The 27,588-nt window shown below is 31.6% G+C and overlaps 1 protein-coding gene across 1 annotated transcript in view; it reads right to left on the bottom strand.

The window, feature by feature from the left end:
* The window catches only part of LOC120079200 (probable auxin efflux carrier component 1b), a 35,116-nt gene that overhangs the window by 104 nt on the left and 7,424 nt on the right, over positions 1 to 27,588 (bottom strand). The window contains exons 2-4 of the mRNA XM_039033365.1: positions 23,308 to 23,422; positions 21,441 to 21,684; positions 1,660 to 1,736 (exon numbers count right to left, since the gene is read on the bottom strand). Coding sequence (XP_038889293.1) covers positions 1,660 to 1,736; positions 21,441 to 21,684; positions 23,308 to 23,422 — 436 coding nt within the window. The remainder of the gene's footprint in view (positions 1 to 1,659; positions 1,737 to 21,440; positions 21,685 to 23,307; positions 23,423 to 27,588) is intronic.

Raw genomic sequence — 27,588 nt, 5'->3', positions numbered from 1 at the left:
AAAAAAAAACAATATTTAGGTTAAATACATAGGTGATATCAACATCCTAAATATAATAAATAAGGGTTTACTATTTTTTCTATAACAATAATAACATCTTGGGATAAGCAAATTTGAATGTGTGATTTCTTAATAAAAATATATATCCTAATCAATTGAATTATAATTTTTTAAATAAAGAAATCAAGTTAGAAACTCAATAAGATGTATTTTTATGTCATACCTTCATCTTATTCAATAAATTTTAACATTTTTTAGATAATTTCTTTTAGTGATTAAAAAAGGAAAAAGATGAATATGTAAAGGACGAATTAAAAACTTTAGAAGAAAAAATGGTTTCTTTTAGTGATTAAAAAAAGAAAAAGATGAATATATAAAGGACGAAATTAAAAACTTTAGAAGATCAAAGTAAAAAACTTGGGTCTAAATATTGGTGGCTAGGTTATATGAGTGTTATTATTTAATGAACTTATCAATTGTAAATATTAGTTCTTGTCCCCCCAAAAAAATGTAAATACTAGTTATCCTTTTGATAAATTATTTCAAATGGTAAAACTGCTGAAAATATTTACAAAACATAACAAAATCTCGAAACTATGAATGATAGACGTTGATACTATCAGTGTCTATCCGTAACATTGATAGATACCGATAGACTTCTATCAGTGTCTAACAATGTCACGGATAGACACTGATAGAAGTTTATCCGTGTCTATCAGCGTCTATCATTGATAGTTATAATATTTTGTTATTATTTGTAAATATTTTTAGCAATTTTATCATTTAAAATAATGTTTGACATTTAAAAATGCATTTTAGTTTATTGTGATTTATCGTAGATAGATTGTAAAATTTTGAAATATTTATAAATATTTTGATTCATTTTTCTATATTTAAAAATAACCCTTTAAATATTCTCAATCAAGTGGTGTCTTTACTTTCATTCCTATGATATTTTAATATAAAAACTTAAAAAATATATATTTCATGTTTTTCGGATAGTAGTTGAACATTGGATTCCAATTTGAATAAGTTGAAAAAATATATTTATAAACATGAATTAATTTTATTTTCTAATATCATATAAATTTTAATACATATTTTGTAAAGAAACAATAATACATATTTTAATTAAAAAAAATTAGAGTTTATAATATGAAGTACTGTATTTATTATTTTTTTATATTTTTAAATATAATTCTATATTTTAAAATTTTAAATTCAAAATCGAGATACACAAAAAAAAATAAATTTGTTGTTTTCAAAATTTGCAATACTATTTATTATAGTACAATAATTACAAGATGGGAGATGAACCTTGATCTCTTAGATTGAAATGCATGTTAATTCCATTGAATCAATCTTGCTTTAACTAAAAGTCTCTTAATTAAATCAAAGATGTTTTTACTTAATTATTATTCTGTAAATTATGAATGAGTTGGTTGAAATAAAATGGTTCATTGAATAACTTTCGATTTTAAAAATAAATGAAGAAATATATGTGAATTAAAAATTAGATTGAATTATGTATGTACCAAGTGTTTACCCAAAATTTGGTTTAAATATATCCTCGGTTGTTTTGAAGGTTTTAACCATACGCTAACATTTTAATTAATGTGCATTTAATGAAAATAATTTTGGATGAAAATGAATACTTACGAAGTACTGATTATGTTTGGATGAACATTGTATTCCTTAGCCAATACGAATGAAACGATTCCGGGAGGAAAAGCAGCCTAAACATAATAATTAAAATTTAAAAATTTAAAAAAATCATATATATATATATATATATATATATACTATCTTTGAATATAGAAAAATAAATAAAAATATTTATAAATATAACAAAATTTTACTGACCGCGATAAACTGGATATTATTATCTGTATCAACGTGTCATGATAGACACAGATAGTAGTCTATCATGGTCTATCGTAGATAGATGGTGATATTTTGCTATTATTTGTAAATATTTTCAATAGTTTTGTCATTTAGAATAATTTCTTCTCCCATCTATATATCTGCACTTTCAAAAATTGCATGAGTACTCTTACATTCAAGAAAAAATGAGTTCAAAATGCTCTTACCCTTTATCTACACTCCATCACCTCCCTCTTTCATTTTCTTTCTCTCTCCCCTACTTCAATTTGTGACCTAATACTTATCTATTTTCTGTATTTTTTTTCTCCCTTCTTAACAAAAAGAAAAAGAATAATGAAAGCACCAAGTGAACCTTAGGGGTGTTTGACACGTAGGTCTGGAATCTAAAACCTTGGAATGTTAAGCCTGTGAGGTTTAGGTTGCCTGAGTTTTTTTTAAAAAAAAAAACTAGTGAAATATTTTCTTGTATTTAATCATTAGTTAAATTTTAGATTAGTTTAAATTTTTCATCTTAATTATTTTAATATAGATAAGTTTAAAATAAACAAAAAAAATTAGAAGAATATGTTTTTTAAAAAAGTTGAAATAGAGATTTTGACTAAAATTATAATTTTATTTAATCTATTGTTTTAATAATTTGATATTTTAATCTTACTAGATTTTGAAATAAAATTTCATAGACGTTTGTTACTTTAACTAATTCGAAAATAATCAATTTTTTTACTATAATATGCTGACCTAAAATTGAAATAAACTAGTATTTTAATATTAAATTTAATGATTGAAGAACTATACTTTTGTTTCCTTATCAAATTACATTTGAAGGATAAACAATCATAAATTTTAAGTTTTAGTTTTTATTTGGTCGCTAAGTTGTTTTAAACATTTTATATCTTTACACTTAGAAAATGATTCTAAGTCTTCGAGCTAGTTAAATTGACCAAGAAAAAAAATTAAAATGTTATTAAATTAAATTTAATCCTTCAAACATATATAGTTCTACACATATAACCTAAATAAATATAACTATACAATTGCAGTCTATTGGCGTGTTCGGAATGACTTAGGAAAAAATATCTTTAAAAAATTCATGTTTAATTAAACACTTTTAATAAAAACTCATTAAAATAAAATAAAAAAAACATACATGTATTGAAATTCTTTCTTAAAAGTGTTTTTATATACAAATTTGTCTAGTTTGTTATATACTAAGAGTATTTTTATTAATGTTTTTCAAGGTTGGTTGGTGGCAATCACCGGAAGTGGCCAACGGAGTTGGTGGCTGGAATTTTGCCAATGTAGGGGGAAGGGGGTTGCCAGAGGTTGATCAATGGTGGTCAAAGTTGGCTAGTGGTGACTGAAGGTTGGCCGATGATAGTCACCTAGGTGGCGGCCAGAGTTGGCGACCGAAGTTGGCCGATGATGGTCGTAGGAGGTGGTGATCGAAGTTGGCCGGTGGCGATCGTTGGAGGTGGCGGCAGTCGTCGGAGGTGGTGCCGAAGTTGGCGGCGACATTCGCTGAAGTTGGCTCGCGGCAGTCGCTAGAGGGTGGTAGCCGGAGTTGGCCGACGACGATTGTCGGAGGCAGGCAGCTAGAGTTGGCCATGGTGGTTATTGAAGGTGGCGTCTAGAGGTTGACCAACATACTTCCTAGATTAAACTAAAAAAAAATAATAAGGGGTTAACCCATGGGTTTTAATAGTAAACACTATTTCAAACCCATAGAAAAAGGATGTAGGAAGTAATGGCTTCCTAAATCCATGCCCCAAACAAGGGTTTGGCTTAGGATGCCTAACTCATCCAATCCCAACCCTTGAAACAAAAACCCTCTTAGTAGTTGTACGTTTGATAATATTGTAGTTGAATATGTGTTAATAGCCAAATACGTCTTTTTTGTATTTGGTTATTTATCATTTTGGTAAGTTTCAAGGGGAGATTTTGATTTTGAAATTTTTGAGATTTTGTAGAATTTTATACTTTAACCTGAAATTTTGGTTTATATTTTGTTGTGAAAAAAATGTTTAAGAAATAATATATTGTGTTAGAATAAGCATGGCCGAACAAAAGTGGGCAAGGGGGCCTGCTTAAGCATGGCCGAAGCCAGCATACTCGGCCTTGACCAAGGTCGAGGCCGACCCTTGCCAAATATTTGGGCAAGTTTTATGCATAACCCGGCCTAAGAGATCATCTTAGACTCGGAGTATTGCCAAAGAAAGACGCTAAACCAAGGCTTTGTCAAATTCTTGGACAAGATTTACGCATATTTCGACCCAAGAGATCATTTAAAGATCGGGATACTGTAAAAAGATGATGCTCGACTAAGGCCGACCCTTGCCAAATATCTAATAGTGCAAGTTTTACGCATGCCCGACCCAAGAGATCATCTTAGGCTCAGAGTATTGCCAAGATAAGAAATTTGGCCTCGACCAAGGCCAAGGCTGACCCTTGCCTAGCGTAAAATCGGTCGCTCCTCTTGACCCATTAGGTGACTCCAAATAATGGCATAACAACGGTCATGGATGATAGTGACTCCAAGCGGTAATGGCGATGAAAAGTACAAAAGAATATTTGAGCAAGACGCAACTTCCTGTTGATGGAGTTAGTACTAAGAACTCAATTGGAGTGATTATGTGTGAGATATGATGAGGGTGTTAAATGTGTACCAACCTAGTTGGGATACACTGGTGCACGTGCTGATCCATATTATTAAAAAAAGGGGGGAAAGAGCTTACGCTTCCCTTTGTTCTTTTGATTATATTAATGAATGATTGGGAGTGGGATATGATGAGGATGCTATGTGTATGTCAATCTAATTGAGATATACTAGTGCACCTCCTGAACCACACCCTAGGTTAAAAAAGGGGGAAAGAGTCCATCTTCCCCTTTGTTCTTTTTGTTATATTAATGAATGGTTAAGAGAGGGACATGATGAGGATGCTAGTGCGTGCCAACCTACTTGATCTACATTGGTTCACCTACTGAACCACACCTTAGAAGAAAAAAAAAAAGCAAAATAGGCAAAATGTTTCAGAAGGATGTAATTCTTTAGTTTTCTACATTGAGAAAATTATACTCAAAATGGTTTAATATGAACACAATGTGGATTCAAGATTATTGTGATAACATAACGACATTGGCAACATTTAGTAGTTTTTATGGACAGTTTTGAAGAAATCTATGTTTCACCATTGATAGGAATATATTTGAGTCAAGAAAACATCCAACAAATATTCTACCATATCATCTCAAAATTCTATCAATTATGAAGTTTTGACTTGAAACTATGCAAAATAGAAGGCCAGGCCAACCCTATGAATAGGAAAGCTGAGGCCGACCTAAGTCCAAAGGGAGCTCAAGGTCGACCATATCAATAGGGAAACTGAGTTTAATCCTAAAAAAATGGAGGTTAAGGCCGACCTATGAATAGGAATGCTGAGGCCGACCCAAGTCAAATGGAAGCCAAAGTCGATCCAAACAAAATGGGGGTTAAGGTTGACCTAATCAAGCAACAAAATAAAGATCCATTCATTCATTGATAGAGCCATACAACAAGTACAAAAAAGAGAAACTAAACATCCAAATAAATAACAAACATGAAGCAAAGCTAAAGCCAACAAATAAAACAACATAATAGTCGAGAGAGCCTCAAGCATTAGCATCAACATTATTATTCGGAGAGTGAAAAGTAAAAGGATCCTTACGCAGAGTTTCAAAATCCTGAATCAAAATTCTACATTTTCATATAGGTTTCACACAAATTTTTGTTCAAGATACGCAGTGTCAGAAAGAAGAGATTCAACTCTCTTAAGTTTAGTTTGAAGAGTTGATATGTTGGCTTTGGAAGATTGAAGATCTATCTGAGAGTCATAAAAAATGGTTAAGGCGAGAAAAGTTAGATTAAGCCTGGGTTAAATTCTTCACGAGGTACAAGAGATTCCATCAAATAGTTGATACAGTTAGCCATGCTTATGGTTGAAGTAGCGATTCGGGAGAAGGATTGAGGAAGGAAAGACAAAAGAGGCCATTCAAAGTAACAAACTAAACTGACCGACCCTACGTTAGCAAAAGTCAAGGACGACTGGAAAACAAAAGAGGGGTCGAGGCTGAGACCGAGGGAAGAACATAAAAGATAAAATATGATAAAATCATGAGGGGAAACGAGTCCAAGAGAAATTAATATTTTTTGCTGAACTAAAGTAGGGCTAAAGCGACAAGACTCATCAAAGCGACAAAGGGAGTCTAGGAAAGAAGCTACACTGAAAGATCCTTGATAGGTATGAGACGTTGCGCATAAAAAATAGTATGATTAAAAAAATGAGGAATCAAGCAAGGCGACTCCAACAAGGGAAAAGAAATGATAGCAAACTACTATATTCCTTAAACCCTCCTGGAACTACATAATAAGAGCCTTTCGGGTCAAGAGAGACCAGTTCCTGCTAACCCAAAATCGGTTGTCCTTTTAGTTATTTATAAAGAATGGACCATTTACAAAAACTCCACCTGTTAGGAATAATTTGAGCTAAGGCTAGTTGAACTAATACCAGAAAACTTTGAAGGAAAAGTTTAATTGATTTCCATCAGAATGTCATCAAAATCATCACAGGTACTTAAGTAATAGTTATCATCACTAGCCATGGAAAAGGAATTTCAGATAGCAAGATACAAAGAGGAAAAAAGTGAAAAAGAAAGAAAACCCACCTTAAAAAAGCTAGACTCGAGAGGAATGAAGAGATGATGTATGTGCGAATGGGGGCTTAAAGTGGTAATAAGAGAGTTGAAGAAGTGAGGGGTCGGCCGTGAGACCGAGGCTGAGGATGAAGGTGAAGGCAACTTTATTTCAAGAAAAGGATAAAATAAGAAATATGTGAGAAAGGAAGATTAAAACCGAGACAAGAAGCTAAGGAGATGCTCCCTAGAGCCTAGCAAGACAACATAAGAGTCTAACTTCCAAAGAGATGTGACCACAATACCCAAGCATAAGAGGCAAGAGAAGACATGACACAACAGTTCAAGAACATCATGAAGGACAATGTAATAGGTAAAGAGGAGAAAATTAAATTTTAAAGATGCAAGTTTGAAGACAGGCAAGTCTGGTCGGCCTCGATTTATAGCTGACCAGGGAGAGGGTGACATGTGGCACCAGAAGGATTGAAGGAAAATTTTGTAAATAGTAGTAGAACTGGAAACAACTCAATCGATAGTGGCAAGATAGCTATAGTCGGAAGGGTAAAACAACAATGAATATCGATGTAGAGAAGCTACAATCTAAGCAAAGAAACAAGGAAGGAAAACCAATAGTATTGGACATCATGAAGTGATGGATCAAAGGAAAAAAAAAGGAAAAAGAATAGAAGAAAAAAATGCATGAGAACAGTTTGTCTTGAATAAACCAAAAAAGTCTAAGAAAATAGTGATGCATGGTCAGCCTTGGCCCACGACGGACAAAAGAAGCTCTAGGAATCAACATCACAAGGGCTTCGAAGAAACTAGTTCAACAATAGCAACCAGAGGATGGAATAGCTATATAACAAAATTTTTGGGGTTTATGCCTAAAACCTCGTAGGGTCCTGTAGTTTGTAATTATATTGTACAAACATTTTATTTATTTAATAAAATATGAGATGTTTTATTTGACATTTAGTAGCATTAAATCTACAAACCAATAAACTAACATCCAAGGTTATCTTATGTAGCTTAAACATGTATGTAGAGACATACAGGTGGATCATGTTTAAGTGATAATCTAAATCTGTAGTAGATGGATAATGTTGGATACCTTATCTTAGTGACACTACGAGTATGGCTCGCTTTGTAGATGTTACAATTATTGTAAAGTGCTACAAATGATCTAATCCTTATTATTTATGTGAAGACATGTGAGCAGGGGTATTCTATACAATAAATTTTGTATAAGATCGGACCACGAAATGACAAGTCTCATTATATAACACCATTCACAATAGAGATTTACATTTCATCACAATGACCATAGGTGATATGACCTGAATCTTGAATGAGTTGTGAACTCTTGCCTATGAGGGTGTTCCTTTGATTTGTATGGGTGAGAGTGGCCAGATCGTAGACTCAACAAGCCTACCATTTTGGGGATTCGTCTGATTAAGAAGTTAGGAACACAGCTACACAAGACGAAATTACTCCCATAAAGGTTGATTTTGAGGCTTGAAAAATGTTGCGCCACACCCTCTCCTGGCCTGAGAAGGGTTTAGTCATAGTTGGAGTATGATTTATTGTTCATTAAAGGAATCAGTGGTACTTAAAGAGTTAGATGTAACTTTAGAGGCAAAACGGTAATTTTGACCTAGCTATAATTATGTGCAATTTTTGAAGGGTCATAGCACTATTGACTGGTTATATCCAATGGACATAGAAATATATCTGTACTGCGAAGAGTGCAACTAACGGTCTTTAGTTAAGTGCTTGACAGTTAATAGATGTTGAATAATTAATAACTGATATAATTAAAAGAGTTTAATTAATTATTCAAGTACCATTGGAGCTTCAAGCTACAGAGGGGCCTCGTGGACCTGTAGCTTAAAGCTCCAATGGTCCACGAGGTCCCCTCTGTAGCTTAATAGGGATTAAACGAGAATCAATTTTGGATTAATTTGAATTATTCAAATTAATTGACGAAACTAATTATATATGATATAGTTACTATAATGTATTTGATATATTATAATATAAAGTTTATTTGAGAGGAAATAAATATTTGAATATGATTCAAATATTATTTATGTGAATTGGATTCATATAATTAAATTTAATATAAATGGGATTTATATTAAATATCACTGTTGAGAGAATTAAAACTATAGGTTATATTGTATATGATGCAATTTTAAACCATAGGTTATATGTTATATATGATATAACATGTAGTAATATATATATATATATTATTAAAATTAATTATTGATTTATTAATTTTAATATTTTGAAATTAAGGGAGAGAAATAACTTCCTTCCTCTATTCTCTTTCAACTCACGTACTGAGTGAGGGTTTTGCTTGGGATTGGTTTTTCTTCTCCTTCTTCATTTTGACAGAGAAGTGAATACATAGAAGACAATGAAAGAACGGTTCTGAGAAATTTTTTTCCCAATCTCTCTTCTCCTCTCTAAATTTTCCTTTCCCTCTCAAAAAAGTCCAAGAGCCCACAAACTCCTTGGATTCTCATTCTAGAGAATACAGAGGAAACCAATTGGTGGTGGTCATCTTGTTTGTTTGTGATTTTTTTGGAGAAAGAATTTGAAGAAGAGTTCTTCAAAGGTAAGGGTATTCTTATCCCTTTTCTTTTATTCAATTTCATATTTAGCATGTTGTAGTATTTATTTTAATGCATAATATATAACAATTCTATAAAATTGAAAAAGGAATTTAAGACCGATCCCCGTTTTCGCTCAAGGACCTTCACCGGTTCCTTCAATTGGTATCAAAGCGTGGGTTTTGTCCTATATTTTTTTAATGTTTTAGAATTGATTTACAGAATTTTGGTGTATTTGTATTCTGTTCGAATTCTTCATATGATGAATATTTTTTATGAATGGTTTATGATTATTGGATATTCTGGGATTGGTCACTTTGTTTTATCGCTTTCAATTTACAAATTTAATTGGTAAGGGCCCATGTTTTTAGAGCATTTTTATTGTTATAGAGTATGTATTTATTGTTTATTGAGTCACTCGTGGTTGTTCTGGTCGAATTTTGGAGAAGATGGGGCCAAAATCGGAGGAGATTCGATGGAGATTGCAACTGTATAATGCATTATGTACAGTAGCATTGCATCGGTATGCCCTAGCGTTACAACGCTGCGATTGGGTGAATGAAATGTTCTATCTGTAACATTGCAATGCTAGGTCATAGTGTTGCAACGCTACAAGACAGAAAGAACAATCTAGTTCGCGTCCGATTCAGTTCGTGGCTCCGCTGGTTCCTATCCGATTCGATTGGTTCTAGCGATTCTTGGTTGGTTTAGGTGTTGGGCGGTTCGATTCGTGCAGTTCAAGGCCCAGTTCACTTGTTTTGACACGTTGACTATTTATTTATGTAATAGATAGTTATTTTTTTATTAATTAAATTAATATAAGTGTTATATTAATTTAATTAATTGTTTAACTATCCAACCCCGGTCCAATAGTTATTTTATTAATTATGCAATTGATGTATGATTTTAATTTATATATATATGTCATATAGTATAAAATCCCACTATAGATTATGCATTAATTTTATGCATCATTTATCTTATAAATGTTATAATATATAGTTTCATGATTTAATTTTTATAGCATGCTCGTGGATAAGATAATATAAGTGTTATAGTATATGTTTGCATGTATTAATAACATTGTCATGCATAATTTATATTATAAGTGTTATAATGTATAGTTTAATGTATGTATGGATGATTGTTATTAATTATTTCATTACCTTATTATATAAGTGTATATATAGCTAGTAATGAAATGGAATTGCATGAAACATGGTACTACCTTAGGTAATTTATAATTGTTATAATTTACTAAGTATGTCAATGAATGCAATTGTATGATTTTAATTTATTTCATTTTTTTTATAAAATTTATATTAAATAAAATTAGAAATTAAATTCAAGAATTCATAATTGCATGCAAACTTTAGATTAAAATATCTAATCTTATCTTTCCTCTATTCCCGATATAAAATATGATTCATATAGACCTAAGATCACTTTTCTAATAAGATTAGAAATTAAGTTTAATTTTTTTAATCAGTTTAATAGAGTTAAAATGATTCTTAATTAAAAGATTAAATTTGTAACAAATGTATCTATAAAGACCTTTTGTCTAAGGTAAGTTATGTCTAGGCTGGGATATTTAAGTTGACGGAAACGTAGCGCCCCTACCTGGGAACTTGTCTAGAAAGGTGAATTAGATAGATTTGTTATAAGCATGCAATAGTTGATTGTAGTTTATTAAAGTGTTTAATAAACATTAATAAAAAAATTGTTCAACCATCCAAAGGAAGTGTTACTTTTGGGAAAATTAAACAAACACTTAGTTTAAAATAAGTAGCCGGTTTTTCCTAAGTTAAATAACCCTAAGTATAACACTCAGTGAAAGGAAAGTGGGGTATATGATACTTCATTTTACCTTTTCATGTTTCTCCCTAAAAATTCATATTGTGAGATCTATAATCGGCCTTGAGACACCTTTGCTTGTGTCCCCCTATGTATAGTGTTTGTATAAGCCAATATCAAAGTGAATGGAAGGAGTGTTTATAGTAAGTGGAAGCGGGACGTGTGTCAACATATCCCACGATCTCTCTCATTAGTTGGTAGTAAAGTTTCATGCTCGGCCTCGAGGCACCTTTTCTTGTATCCCCCTATGGATGACATTTGCAGGATTCTTTACCTGATCACCTTATGGTGGCTTTTGTCCTTCCTCACTGAAACATCATTGCAAAATAGATGTCAATTAGGGTGCATTAGATTATTTTGCTAAATTTGATTGGTTTTTCCAAACGGGTTAATGCATAGATTACTAATATAAATAATTTGTATGTTTTCAACAATTTATTAATTATGACTTCTATGATACTTAATTTGCTTGCTGCAGACAAATTTACGGGCGAAAACTATACAACATGGGAAAACACAATCAACACGATTTTATCATCGAAGACCTCAGTTTTGTCCTTATGGAGGATTGTCCTTCTATTCCTGCTCCAAATGCTGCTCGAAACATTTGAGAAGCATATGAGCGATGGACACGAGCAAATGAGGAAGCCCGAGTGTATTTTTTGGCAAGCCTTTCAGAAGTCTTGGCCAAGAAGCATGAGCCCATGATCATTACCCGTCAGATCATGGAGTCCCTGCAGGGGATGTTCGTACAATCGTCCACACAACTCAGGCACGACACTCTAAAACACATCTTCAATGTTTGTATGCAAGGATGGGCATCTGTTAGAGAACACGTTCTCAAAATGATGGTCCACTTCATCGTGACAAAGATGGATGGGTTTGTCATTGATGAAGCCAGCCATTGTGGAATCTTTACCTGAAAGTTTCTTATAGTTCTGTAACAACGTTGTTATGAATAGGATGGACTACAATCTGACCACCTCAGACTTTTTAGTCCTTGATGAAAAGCAAGGAACAAAAGGGAGAGGCAACTTCAAAGAAGTTCTACAGAGGATCGTCCTCTAGAACTAAGTTTGTGTCTTCTTCTTCCGTCACCAAAAAGTTAAAGACAAAAAAAGGTGGAAAGGGGAAAGCTAACCCACTAGCTGCTGCCCAGAAGGGCAAGAAAGTCAAGGCTGCAAAGGGAATCTGCTTCCATTGCAACCACGAGGGACATTGGAAAAGGAATTGTCCCAAATACTTGACAGAAAAGAAGAAAGAAAAGCAAGGTAAATATGATTTACTTGTATTAGAAACATGTTTAGTGAAGAATAATGATTCTACCTGGATAATTGATTCAGGCGCCACTAACCATGTTTGTTCTTCATTTCAGGGGAGATGATGATGTGTATTGGAATTGAACACGTCATCTCAGTTATGGTAGTGGGAGGGCTTAGACTTTGCTTATATAAATATTATATTTTATTAGATAATATATATGTGGTTCCAGACTTGGAAATGAACCTGATTTCTGGAAAATATCTTCTTAAAAACATTATTCTCTTAATTTTTAAATAAATAAAGGGTTTATTTACAAGAATGGAGTATTAATTTGTTGTGCTAATCTTGCTAAGACTGTTAGCAACTAAAGCCCTCCTTAACACTGAAATGTTTAAAACTACAGTAACTCAAAATAAAAAGCTTAAAATTTCTCCTAAAGAAATTGCCCGCTTTTGGCACCTAAGGTTAGGACACATTAATCTCAATAGGAATGAGAGATTGGTTAAGAATGAACTTCTAAGCGAGTTAGAAAAAAATTATTTACCTGTGTATGAGTCATGCCTTGAAGGCAAAATGACTAAAAGATCTTTTACTGGAAAAGATCATAAGGCCAAAGAACCCTTAGAGCTTGTACATTCAGACCTCTGTGATCCGATGAATGTTAAAGCAAGAGGAGAGTTTGAATATTTCATCACTTTTATTGATGATTATTCAAGATATCGGTATGTTTATTTAATGCAACACAAGTCTGAAGCAAAAGTTCAAAGAGTTTAAGATTAGAGTTGAAAATACATTAAATAAAACGATTAAAACATTTTGATCTAATCGAGGTGGAGAGTTTTTAAATCTTACATTCCAGAACTATTTGATAGAACATGGAATCGTATCCCAACTCTTAGCACCTGATACACCTCAGTAGAATGGTGTATCGAAAAGTAGAAATTGAACCCTATTAGACAAGGTTCGGTCTATGATGAGTTATGCATCCCTACCAGACTCGTTTTGAGGTTATGTAGTACAAAATGCAACATATAATTTTAACTGTGCTCCATACAAGAGTGTTACCAGAACAACTTTGGAATTATGGAATGTTCGTAAAGGTAGTTTACATCATTTCAGGATCTAGGGTTGGCCAGCACATGTGCTTGAGGCAAATCCTAAGAAACTGGAACCTCGTTCAAAATTGTGCTTGAGGTAAGATTGTGTTGAATGAACTTTCCAAGGAAACTACTGAACCTTCAACAAGAATTATTGAAGAACCCAACACCTTAACAAGAATTGTTGAATTTAGTTCAACTAGTAGGTCATGTCCACCTCAAGTGTTGAGGGAGCTTCGACGTAGTGGGAAGGTCGTGAACCTGTCTGTCTGTTACATAGGTTTAACAGAAATCCTAGTCATGGTAGATGACAAAGATGTTGGAGATCCATTATCTTACAAGAAAGCAATGGAGGATGTTGACAAAGATGAATGGATTAAACCTATGGATCTCGAAATGGAGTCTATGTACTTCAATTCTATTTGGGATCTTGTAAATCAACTTGATGAGATAAAATCTATAGGTTGCAAATGGATCTATAAGAGGAAACGAGGTGCTGAGGGGAAGGTGCAAACTTTCAAGGCTAGACTTGTGCAAAGGGTTATACCTAAGTTGAGGGAGTCGACTATGAGGAGACTATCTCACCTGTTGCCATGTTGAAGTCTATCCGGTCCTCCTATCCATTCCCTCAAATTATGACTATGAGATCTAGCAAATGGACGTCACGACTGTCTTGATGAATGGAAATCTTGAGGAGACCATTTATATGGAGCAGCTTGAGGGATTCATAATCCAAGGTCAAGAGCAAAACGTTTGCAGGCTTAGCCAGTCCATTTATGGATTGAAACAAGATTCTCGATCTTGGAACATAAGATTTGATATTGCGATCAAATATTATGGCTTTGATCAGAATGTTGATGAGCCTTGTATATACAAGAACAGTTCAGTAGCTTTTCTAGTGTTGTATGTAGACGGTATCCTACTCATTGAGAATAATATAGGTCTACTGACTGAAATTAAGAATTGGCTAGTGACCGAATTCCAAATGAAAGATTTAGGTTAGGTGCATTTTGTTCTGGGCATTCAGATCTTTAGAAATCGAAAGAACAAAAAGCTAGCTCTGTTTCAAGCATCGTACATCGACAAACTGCTTGTCAAGTTTTCACTGTAGAACTCAAAGAGAGGTTCACTACCTTTCAGGCATGGAGTTATATTATCTAAGTAATAGTGTCATAAGACACCTCAAGAAGTTGAGGAAATGAGGTGGATCCCCTATGCATCAATTTTTTTCAGCCTGATGTATGCGATGTTATGTATTAGGTCTGACATCTACTATGCGGTGGGGATAGTCAGTAGATATCAATCTAATATAGGATTTGATCATTGGACCACCATTAAAAACATCCTCAAGTATCTACGGAGAACGAGGGACTACATGCTTGTGTATGGTTCTAAGAATTTGATCCTTACAGGATACATAGACTCTGATTTTTCAGACTGATAATGATTCTAGGAAATTCACATAAGGATCAGTGTTCACTCTTAATGGAGGGACAATAAAACGGAAGTATCATCTCATCCGGATAGTAGTGGTGTTGTGACTAATTTTCGAGAGCTTCGAAGTCACAAATGCAGGAAGCACATAGAGCGGAAGTATCATCTCATCCGAGAGATTGTGTATCAATGAGACATGATCATTATGCAAATAGCTTCGGAGCACAATGTTGTTGATCCATTTACAAAGACCTTCACGGCTAAGGTGTTTGAAGGTCACCTGCAGAGTATGGGTCTATAGGACAGGTCACATTGGGAGGTTTTGTATTGGGTGCATTTTATGCCTCAGTTTATTGATTTGTGTACTTGTATATTAGTATGACTTATATATTGTACACTCCACTAGCTTTAGGACAAACAGGAGATTGTTGGGGTTGGTGCCCTAAATCTAGTAGGGTCTTGTAGTTTGTAATTGTATATACAAACATTTTATTTATTTAATAAAATATGAGATGTTTTATTTGACATTTAGTAGCATTAAACCCACAAATCGATAAACTAACATCTAATGTTATCTTCTGTAGCTTAAACATGTATGTAGAGACATACAGGTGGATCATGTTTAAGTGATAACCTAAATGGTGTGTAGTAGATGGATAAGGATGGATAAGGCTAGATACCTTATCCTGGTGACACTACGAGTACGACCCACTTTGTAGATGTTACAATTGTTGTAAAGTGCTATAAATGATATGATCCTGATCATTCACGTGGAGACATGTGAGCGGGTGTATTCTATACAAAAGAGTTTGTATATGATCGGACAACGAAATGACTAGTCTCATTATATAATATCGTTCATAATTAAAACTTACATTTCATCAAGATGACCATAGGTAACATAACCTGAATCCTGAGTGAGTTGTGAACTCCTGCCTATGAGGGTGTTCCTTTGATTTGTATGGGTGAGAATGGTCAGATCGTCGACTCAACAAGCCCACCATTTTGGGAATTCGTCTGATTGGGAAGCTGAGAACACAGCTACACAAGACGGAATTCACTCCTTCTCTGACATTGGGGAAAGTAGATAAATTGCTCCTTTAAAGGCCGATTCCAGGGCTTGAACAATGTGGCACCGTACCCTCTCCTGGCCGGGGAAGGGTTTAGTCATAGTTTGACTATGATTTATTGTTCATTAGAGGGATCAGTGGTGCTTAAGGTGTTAGATATAACTACGGGAACAAAATGGTAATTTTAAGCTAGTTGTACTTACGAGCAATTTGTGAAGGGTCATCGCAGTGTTGACTAGTTATATCCAATGGACATAAAAATATATTTGTAGTGCGAAGAGTGCAGATGTCGATTTTTAGTGGAGTGCCCAACAGTTAATGAATGTTGAATAATTAATATAATTAAAGAAGTTTAATTAATTATTCAAGTACCATTGGAGCTTTAAGCTACAGGACCATGAGTTCTCTCTATAGCTCAACAAAGATTAAATGAAAATCAATTTTGGATTTGAATTGTTCAAATTAATTGAGGAAATTAATTATATGTGATACAATTAATTTAATATAATATATATGATATAATTACTATAATGTATTTGATTACATTATAATATAAAGTTTATTTGAGAGGAAATAAATATTTGAATATGATTCAAATATTAATTATGTGAATTAGATTCATATAATTGAATTTAATATAAATGGGATTTATATTAAATTCCATTGTTAAGAGAATTAAAACTATAGGTTATATTGTATATGATACAATTTTAAATCATTGGTTATATGATATACATATAGTACTATATATATATATATATATATATATATATATATAACTATTGATTTATTAATTTTAATATTTTGAAATTAAGGAGGGAAATAACTTCCCTGTCTATTACTCTCTCAACTCACGCACCGAGTAAGAGTTTTGGTTGGGATTAGTTTTTCTTCTCCTTCTTCGTTTTGATAGAGAAGTGAATACACAGAAGACAGTGGAAGAACAGTTCTGAGAAATTGTTTGCCCAATCTCTCTTCTCCTCTCTCAATTTTCCTTTCTCTTTTCACAAATTCCAAGAGCCCACAAAGTCTTTGGATTCTCATTCCAGAGAATACAGAGGAAACCAATTGGTGGTGGCCATCTTTATTGTTCGTGATTTTTCTAAAGAATGAATTTGAAGAAGGGTTCTTCAAATGTAAAGGTATTCTTATCCCTTTTCTATTATTCAATTTCATATTTAGCATGCTGTAATATTTATTTTTGATGCATAATGTATAATGATTCTATAAAATTGTATGTTCTGTAAAAGTTGGGATTTAGGACTGAGCCCTGCTTTTGCTCAAGGACCTTCACCGGATCCCTCAGGATTGAGACAAGAAAAAAAGGGGTCCGATACTGAAACTGTAGGAATGTCCTAGAACTCGCAGTTGGTAAATTTCGTGTTAAACATTCTATTTATCAATCAAATATTATTGAGTATATTATTCAATAAAATTGTTGATATTATATTCTATTATGAAAATCCAATAAACATATTCATAACTATAATATGAATACTTTAACTATATGTAGTGACATAAACAGGATCAAGTCAATAGTATATAGCCTAAATGGTCTATAAGTATATGGATGAAATTGGGTATCTCATCCTAGTAACACTATTGGATGCAGCCCATTTTGTATAGGTAATATAAATGATGTGATCCACAGATCAATCATGTAGAGACATGTGAGTGGGGGCATTCTATGCAATGATTTTGCAAAAAGACTGGACCATAGTCACTTTTCTTTATAACGACCATTTACTGTTAAAGCTGACTATTTCATGTTAAAGTAACCTAGGATAACTCGATCTTAATCCTGAGCTAGCTATAAACTTCTGTTTATTTGGGATTTTTCTTTGATATGCATGAGTGAGAGTAGTCCAACAACACTACTCAATAGGCCTTCAATTTTGGGGATAAGACCGGATAGTTGGGGACATAGCCCTGCGAGATGGAATTCACTCCTACCCGTTTTAGGGTTAGCAGATAGGTTGTTCTCTTAAGTGCTGATTCCAGGTCTTGAACAATCGGGGCCCCACCTTCTCATGATAGATTGGGACATGATTCATAAGTGGTATTATGAATTAGTTGTTCATTAGAGGGTCAGTAAGAACTTAAGGAACAAGATGTATTTACAAGGGTAAAACAGTAATTTTGACCCAGCTGTAAATACGCACAACCTGTGAAGGATCGACTTACTGATTATGGTTAACATGGGCAGAAATATATCTACAGTGAGGAGAGTGCAACTATCGAGCTATGGTATGTCTTGATGGTTAATGAAAAGTAATTAATTCGGTTTAAAGAATTTAACCAATTAATTACAAATCGTTGGAGCTCATGATCTGTAGGTCCAATAGGTCCTTCTACAAGCTCATAAAATGGAATAATGAATTGAGTAATTGATTGGATGAATTTCGAATTTAGGGTTATGAATTTGAAATGTTCAAATTCAGTTTTAGGGTTTATCAATTGTTTCTATTCTATGCAATTAAAACATTTAACTTAATCGAAATTAAAACGAGACTGGAGAATCAATTAATATTTAAATTATGATTTAAATATTAATTATATGAATTTAAATCATATTGGTGGAATTGATGTTATATTAATTTAATATTAAGATATTAAATGAATTAAATTAGTTTTATTTAAATTAATTATATAAAACTAAATTTTAAATAAGATAGTTTTATTTAAAATGAAAAATCAATTTTTTGAAATTGTTTTTTATTTAAAATGAAAAATCAATTTTTTGAAATTGTTTTTTGAGTTGGTGGATTTTCCCCAAAAATTGGAAAAATTCACTAACTTCACAATGGTGTATTATCACCAAATTCCACATGAACTCTTCAATCAATACCAAGTAGGAGTTGTCTTACATGCAACCATCTTTTAATGCATGATTTAATGCTATATAATGAAGCTTCATGCATGTAAATAAGGAGACTGAGCTCTTTATCCTTACTGTTGTAAAACCGAAACCCTACTCCACCCTCACTAGTTCATCTTCAATTCAACTTGATTAGAGTGTTTCCACCACACATTCCTTCTTGAGCATAGTTGAGAAGATTTTGTTGGTGGTCTATCTGAAGAATCCAGCTCAAACTTGTGGAGATTTTGTTGAAATTGTGAAGAGAACTATAAAGGTATTGTCATGTTCAAACCCTCTTTTGAAAACTTCATGAGTAGCATGTTTAAAACTCAAATTAAATGTAGTTTAAGTGCATATTGATTCTAATTTCTTCCGTTGCATGTTATATTACTCCTCTAAAAACTAGAAGAGCGACCAGTTGGTTCACCAAACCTTGACCTAGCATCCCACGTTCTCCAAGTTCGAAGGGATCCAGTGCCCAATTATCGTCTCCTCCTGAAATTGCATTATCATAGCTGAGCCACCTGTAGTAGGATAGAAGACTAATTGCGATGCTCGCGAACCAATTTGCAGTGTCTTCGTTGCTGACATTCATCAAGCAGGCCACGTGGATTGATAGCAGGACGGGAAAAGTGACAAGAAAAAGATGACAAGAAAGAAAAGAATGCAAAGAGCTAGGATTTAACTAGGTAGTGTTCCAAGCCAGCTTCTAATCCAGGGACCAATCAGGATCAGTTGAGCAATAACCTGTTGTTGCGACTTATCCTAAAGATGGGCTTGACAAAATTTGGCACATAACTTCGTCACGAGATGGAGAAGCACACATTAGGAAATCGGTTGGGCCTCAAAAGGGTTTGACTTGATAGGCCCAACAGCCCCTAACAATTATGAATTAAGTTTCGCGATAAGGTGGCGTGAAGTTTGAAGGGGAGATTGTACTCCCAAGACAGGTTTCGAGAATTAAAATCTATGATCAAAAGCTTGGAAAAGAACGAACCCTAACTTGTGAGTGAGGGCTAATGTTGTGGGTGGATTCTGGAATCAAGAGTAAAATGGTCAACTAACAGCAAACGAAAGAGAGAAGACCAAGCCTAAAAGAAAGATAGGCCTGGTCGGCCTCGATTTATTAATAAGGGCCTTGGGTTGATGAGCCCAACATAAGCTTAGCCAAAAAGGGATGGAACTCTAAAAGTGCTAGGTAAGAATATTGGACTAGTCAACCTTGATCCAAGCCGAATCCAGGAACAGTCGGCCCAAAAATCCTAGTCACATCGATAAGGAATAGGAAAAAGATTGAAGCCTATAAATACATCATTATAACTCCATATGAGATAACTTAAACTTCCATGTTCTTATCTATTTCATAATTCTCTTACTGACTCAGGCATTCGAGCCATTTTTCTTTGTTTTGCAGGTCCTCTCTTCCACGAATTACAAATTTACCATTGATGTTGCGTGAAGATCAAATGCATTTTCCTTTGGCCAAAATTTGGCATCAACAATAAACAACCATTTTCTTAATTTAAACTACTAGAGTGAACAAAAACATACTTATCCACATGAGTATAGCTCATATTAAAGCAATGAAAATATACGTTTTTTGATCCTTAAATTTTCAAGAATAGGAGCATTTAGTCCTGATGTTTCAAATTGGCCATTCTAATATTTGGATTTTCAACAATAGCTTTAAAAGTTGTCTCAACTAATAAATCTATTAAAATTAAACTTAAAATTGAATAAATAGATGACGTGACAAGATGACCTGAAAAATATATAATTTTTTTTGTTTGAGAGCAATACTCAAACTACTCCTAAGTCTCATGTTCCCCTTATTTTACGACAAAAAATATATATATCTTTTAATTATTTTATTTAAAAAGTTGACACATGTCAACTTTTAATTAGGTGCACAAGATATAGGTTGCCCCTAAGCTTTTTTCCTTTTTTTTTAATATTTGCCACATCTCTCTCTTCTCGTTATCTCTCATCCCTCTCCATCTTCTCTTTTCTTCTCTAATACTCCCTAGGTTTTTGTTCTTCCGGGGGGGCTTTGTTGTTTTTAATTCGAACGGTTTGGATGAAGACGTTCAAAATCTCTAAATTTTCTGTTCTTTTCTGGTTATATCATACTCTACTAATTGATTCTACGATTACGACTTATAACTCTTTCAATGCAGATTTTCGTATTGTGCCTATTTTACTTTGTCTTTATTTCATGTTCCTAATATCATATTTGCGAGAATTTCACCCTACACATCTTCTTCTTCACTAAATAATATTCAGTGATGTAAACTGATGTCTGTAGTTTGTCCTTTGATTTGAAACACTGTTGGGTTCTTTATGAAAGACATTGTTTCCTTATATATGACTCATATGTGCACTGCTCTTGATACTATATACTAAAGTTTTTTGAATACCACTACTAAGTTGATTGAATCAACAAACGTTTTAAATCTATTATTAAACTTAGGGACTGAAATAGCCCATTTGAAACAACATGGAACAAATGCACCTAATTTAAAAATTTATGGACTAAAAGGTTATTTTTCCCTAAATCAATCAAGATTTCAGTAACTTAGGTGGCTAATTCAAATCTCTGTCTTTGTTTGAATTATATTCTTAACAAACAATTAAAGAAAACAATTATGTAATACTCATCATTATCGGTACGAAAGTTTAGAGAGTAAGGTAGAACCTGGAGAATAGCGGTATACAATGCAATCCCATGAAGATCGACGAGTTTGGAAATGGCAGCTACGAGCATGGGACTGACGAGGAATCGAACGAGCATGGCGGAGGCAATCTCCAGTATCGAACAAGCGATGATGTTTGGTTGTGCTGCCATGAAAATGCCCAAACTGAACAAGGCGAGAGCTTGGCCTGTGTCTGAGAACATTAATACACATCTTTGCAACAATGTTGGCAATTTTATGTTATACCTGCATTGCATTCATGCTTTAATTACTCATTACAAAGTTTTTAACTTTAATTTAAGGAATCAGATATATGTATGAATGATAGGATTGGATTTTACCTTTTTTTAAAAAAAAAAAAATTAATTAGGGTTTCCTTAATAAGAGAGTTGTTTGAAAATATTTTTGTTTTTGTTTATTTACTTTGCCGTTTATGTTTCTTTCGATTTGAATAATACAAAATAAAAGAGAGACAAAAATGTCTTTCATATAATTAAAATTGGAAAAAATTTTACCGATAGAAAAAATATTAAACTATTTACAAAAATAGGAAAAAACAAAAAATACTAATAGATATTGAGAGACTCAGTGGTAGACTTTCAATCACTGATATATATGGATAGATTTCTATCAATCTTTATTAATCTCTATAAGAAAATATTTAAAATTTTATTGTTTTGTGTAAATAGTTTTCTTTATTTTTCAATTTTTGAAAATCTCCCCACTTTATAAGAAAAATATGATATAGTCAATGCTTTATTTATGTTCTTGAAAATTGGAAAAAACAAGTAGAATTTATGTTGTGTTTTAAATTTCGAATTTTGCATACAACTTCAAGAAAATCCTTTAAAATAAGAGCTATTTTTCCTTTTAGAACAATGTACATGTATTTATTTGATTCGAATAAGCGCAATATATAATCAAAATATTTTCTCATCATCTTATCATAATTCTTTAAAAGAAAATATGAACTAAAAAAAGTGGTCAAAACAATTATGGAAAATTAGCATATGTTATTGACTCTCAAACTCTATTTTGATTTTATAAGCTTCTCAAATCATAGTTTTAATATCCTCTAAGTTTTGTTTTTTAAATGGAATAATTAATCCTCCAACTTTAGTTATAGTGTTGTTATATATATATATATGCTCAATTCATGGAAATGTTTGAATTAGAAAAAAAAAAAAAAAAACATATTAATGTTCTGCAAGTATTCAAACATATTTTTTAAGATCAAAACCAAGTTTAGAAGGGAAAAAAAAGTAGCTTTTGGTTTAGAACTTTGCTAAGAATCTAAATATATATATATATATATATATATATATTAAAAAGGTGAAAATCATATGAAAGAATATTTGCAAGGTGTAACCAACACAAATTTCAAAGATAGAAAACAAAAAATAATGAAGGTTCCGTTTGATACTTATAATTTGTTGTTTTTTAAAATTAAGCTTGGAAAATACTACTTTCATCTCTTATTTTCTTTGTTTGGTTATTTACTATTTAAAAATGTTCAAAAAAACAAAAATTGAAAACTAAAAAACGGTAGTCGTTAAAATACAAAACTCAAATATGATTAGTCAAGAAAGATGAGAAATCTATGATAAAGAAATGGTAAGAAAAACAAGCGGAACTTTATAAAAGAAAAACAAAAACCAGCATGATCAAATTATTATATCAAATAAGACCTTGGAATAAGAAATAATTAATTAGAAAAATTGATATGATTGTTAGAGTGAAAACTATATAATTCTAACCTATATTTGAAAATATATTTGAGAATTAAGATAAGCATAAATAAATAAATGATGCAAAATGAAAGAAAGGGTTGAAAATATTTAAAATATAAAAGAAAATAAGGATATATACTTGAATGATATGAGAGACCAAATGATGCCAAGTAAACTGGAATATGTAATGGGATTTTGTCTAATCTTCTTCCACAACATACAAACTACAAATTTTGTCATTCCACTTGATGTTCCTGCACAAGAAAAAAAAATTACTTTAAAATTAATTTTAAAGAAAATTTTGTTACAAATTAATAATTAAATTACACATGTAACTCCATATCTATTTAATTTTTTAATTTTACGAAATAACTTTGATTTTAACCACTCATTGCCCTTTTGTTATTGTTATCGTATTGATTATATTTGTTTGGAGGATTCGTGGATGTTGATAACCTTGTTCTGCAACTTGTCCCATGTGTTATTCGACAAAATGTCTCACATAATATATTTTCTATCTAAAATTCTTTCCTTTCTTAGAAAATATTATCCGTTCATTTTGAAGGATATTTTCCTTCTCTCTGAGTCTCGGCTGGTTATGATAATGGTCCAATTCCTTCCTTGTTATTTTAGTTTATTGGGTTTAGTCGAAAACATCAATTGTGTCAATCCAATTGATCGTGGAGTGAAAGTTCTATAGAACTTGAGTTGTTACTCTTGATCATCTTGAAGCATTATCTTGTTCATGAGAAGGGATTCTCATATTTGGGGGAAACCTAAGTTTCTTAAGTGAAGTAGTCTCCATTTGATAAAGAAAAATATCGAAGCTATCAAGGAGAGGGAGTCTCACACTTAGGGAGAGCCTAACTATTATTTCACTAAGTTGGGCTGTTTATGTATCACTGTAGAAGTCTTGTATTTTCAGATAAGTACAATGTTGTAACCAATTAATTGTTCTTTAATGAAATTATCTTTCCTTGGGTACATTGTCCCCTAGAAGCAAGTGATATTGCACCCAAATGGGTCATCAAACCTTGTATATCCTTCTTGCTATACTATATTCGTGTTTTATTTTATGTTATTGGGATTATTGTAATATTATGTGTGAATTATTACATTGTATGTCAAGATTACCCTTTTTTCACAAATATCATTACTAACTATTAAAATGGTTAAATTACAAATTTAATCTCTATGATTTGGAAAAAGTTAAAATTTAGTCCCTAAAGATAGAATTTGATTTCTATGATTTTGAAAGATAGAGTTTGGTTCCTGAGGTTTGATAAAATGTAAAAAATAGTTTATGTGGTTTAATAAAATCTTCTAGATCAAGGATTTTATAAAACCAATAGAGATAAATTCTAACTTTCTCCAAACCATAAGAACCAAATTTACAATTTAACTTAATTCATACCCTCACTTGATGATAAATAACACTAGAGGATAAGTTAGTCATCAATACGACAATAGTTCAGCTGACATAAAAGCCCTATTTGATAACGTTCCTATTTCCTGTTTTGTTTCTCATTTTTTAAGAAACTGACCTATTTGATAACCATTCTTGTTTCATGTTCCTAAAATTTGAGAAAAGTTCTTAAAAATGGAAACAACATTGAGGAATTACAAAAAGTAATATCTCCTGTTCTGTTTATATTTTATTTAAAGTTGTTACTAAAATGTATCAAAGTGGAGACTTGACTGATTGACGAGAAAGTATGCCCAAATCACTCTTTAACTTCATGGTCCCTGAATTAAATCTCGTCTTAGACTTTTTTATTTAAATTTTCTTTCTTTTTTTTTATATTTCCTTTTTCTCTATATTTTTTTATATCTCTTTTAGAATTATTTATTTCTTTTATTTATATTTAGTTTCTTCTTCCTTTCTTTTATATTTAATTTTTCTTGTATTTTTATAATTTTTTATAATTTTTTATTTCTTTTATTTATATTTNTATATTTTTTATATTTCTTTCTTTTATTTATATTTATTTATATTTATTTTACTTTTTATATCTATAAGTTAATTTAAGTTAAATGAACCAAAATATATAGAAATATAACAAATTTAATTTTGAAATTTGAATTTTCAAATATTTAGATTTATATATTATTTTGATTTTCAAATTTCAAATTTTCAATAGGATTATTTTCAAATATAGGAAAATGAACCAAAATATTTACAAATATAGTAAAATTTCACTATTTATCATTGATAGACTGTGATAGTTTTCTATTATTTGTAAATATATTCAGTAGTTTTGTCTTTTGAAATAATTTTCCTTTTCAATATGTATATATAAATATTTATTTTCTTACATACGAAATCAATTATAATTTTACAATAATATACATTTTATTTACTAAGATATTCATTTAGGTTCATCTTAATATTTTTACAATCAAGACATTTACATAATAATATAATTGAGTTAGATTTGAGTCTACATCATTTAAAATCCTAAATAAATGGCTTGAGTGAGAAATAATATTGTAAATAGCAACATACGATTGTATTATTGATATTAATTTTACATTGGGACTTATGTGTATTCAATAGTTTATTTAAACTATAAAATATGAAAAAAAAAAATGTAAGGAAAAAAAATACAAGAAATAATAATCAAACAAGTTTCTGTTCTTGTTTCTTTTTTTCAAGAAACAGGAAACAAGAATAGTTATCAAACATATTTCTATTTTTTGTTCTCAAAAAAGAGGAAACTGAAAATGGGAACGTTATTAAATAGATCCAAAATAACTACTCGAAAAAGAAAAAAAAAAGTCAGAGGTTAATAAAGAAATTCATAGATAGTAATAATAGTGTTTATAAACTTATTTTTAAAAGAATATCATAAAGCCCGAACCCCGTGTCATGTGTTTCAAGATTTGATTATCTTCTCCATTTAAAAAAATAATTTTTGACGTTATCTCTTATACATTTGAATTGTTGAAAACAAATATAATTTTGAAAAAATTGATTTTGGTTGGAGAAAAGCATAGCAAGGATATGGTACAAAAAACACAATTTTTAAAAAACAAGACACTAAAACGAAATTGTTATGAATCGGAATCTTAGGACTATTTGGTATGCAATAAAAATAATTTTAAAAATAAAAAATTCAAAGAAAACAGAGTTATATTTCATATTTTTGAATATGCGTTTGTTAATAGATTCAGAAATTAAATTTTAATTTAATAATTTTTCAAAATGTGTTTACAAATATATATAACACTCACTACATACTAGGTTGAATAAAAACCATTACTAATTAATTTATGATTTTTTTAATGTTAAATTTTTTGTATAATTATTATTTTGTACCACCATATTATAATATGTAATATATTACATATTATAGTTTAACAAAAACAATTTAGTCTAGAACATGAAATAGTATATTTGTTATTGTTTTTATCATTTTTAATATAATTTTTCTTTTTAAAATCTTGAATTCAAAATCTGAATACACTAAAAACATGAAAAAGTTGTTTTTGAGAATGTACACTATTTGGATATCAAGAGAGCTCACTAAACAGTTGGTTTGTTTGTATTTTATTTTGATTGTTGAAACTAATTCATCTCTTTTCATTTTTCTATTAATTAGTTGTTGGGTTGTTTATTTCCTTTTCATAATGAGACTTCTATATAAACTCATTATGTTGGTCACTTTACGCACTTAAATGAATGATACATTTTGTGATCAAATCCCTATTATTGGTATTTTGTTTTGGTTAAAATCTTTTTATGATATAAGAGCCCAAAGTCTAAATGATTGGAATTTTTTTTTCTCTCTCCTTCTCCAACAAGTCCCTTTGGCTATGGATACTCCTACTAGAGATCAAATCTCATGTGAGGCAATTTCTTCTTCACCTCCATTCAAAGTTATCAATCCTGGAAGTAAGATTACAACTCCGAAATTGGATGAAAGCAATTTCTTATCCTGGAAACTTCAGATTACAACGACTCTGAGAGGATATGGGCTTAAGCGATTCATCGATCAAGAATTCATTGCTCCACCAAAGTTTCTATCGACTGAATCACCATCTTCTTCTACAAGAGTACTAAATCAAGAATATGATTTCTGGGTAAGGCAAGACAATCTTATTGTTTTTTGGCTTCTTGGTGCGATGTTGAAGGAAATTTTGTCTGAAATGTTGGATTGCTCTATATCTCAAGAAGTCTGAAGTATTCTCCTCGTGCGATTTGCTTCACGCAATATGGCTCGGGTTCTTGATTTAAAAGGTAAATTTGAAGCAATGAAGAAAAGCAGCATGAAGGTGGAGGAGTATTTTCAGAAAATCAAAGCCCTAGTTGATTCGTTAAAAGCAGTTGGTCGAAGTATATCTCATGAAGACCATGTTATGCATATCCTAGCCGATTTGGGACCTGAATATGACTTCACTGTATCCATAATCACAGACG

Source organism: Benincasa hispida, chromosome 6, assembly GCF_009727055.1.
Source record: "Benincasa hispida cultivar B227 chromosome 6, ASM972705v1, whole genome shotgun sequence".
Lineage (NCBI taxonomy): Eukaryota > Viridiplantae > Streptophyta > Magnoliopsida > Cucurbitales > Cucurbitaceae > Benincasa > Benincasa hispida.
Note: the sequence above shows the minus strand (reverse complement) of the source record. Positions and strands in the feature narration are given on the sequence as shown.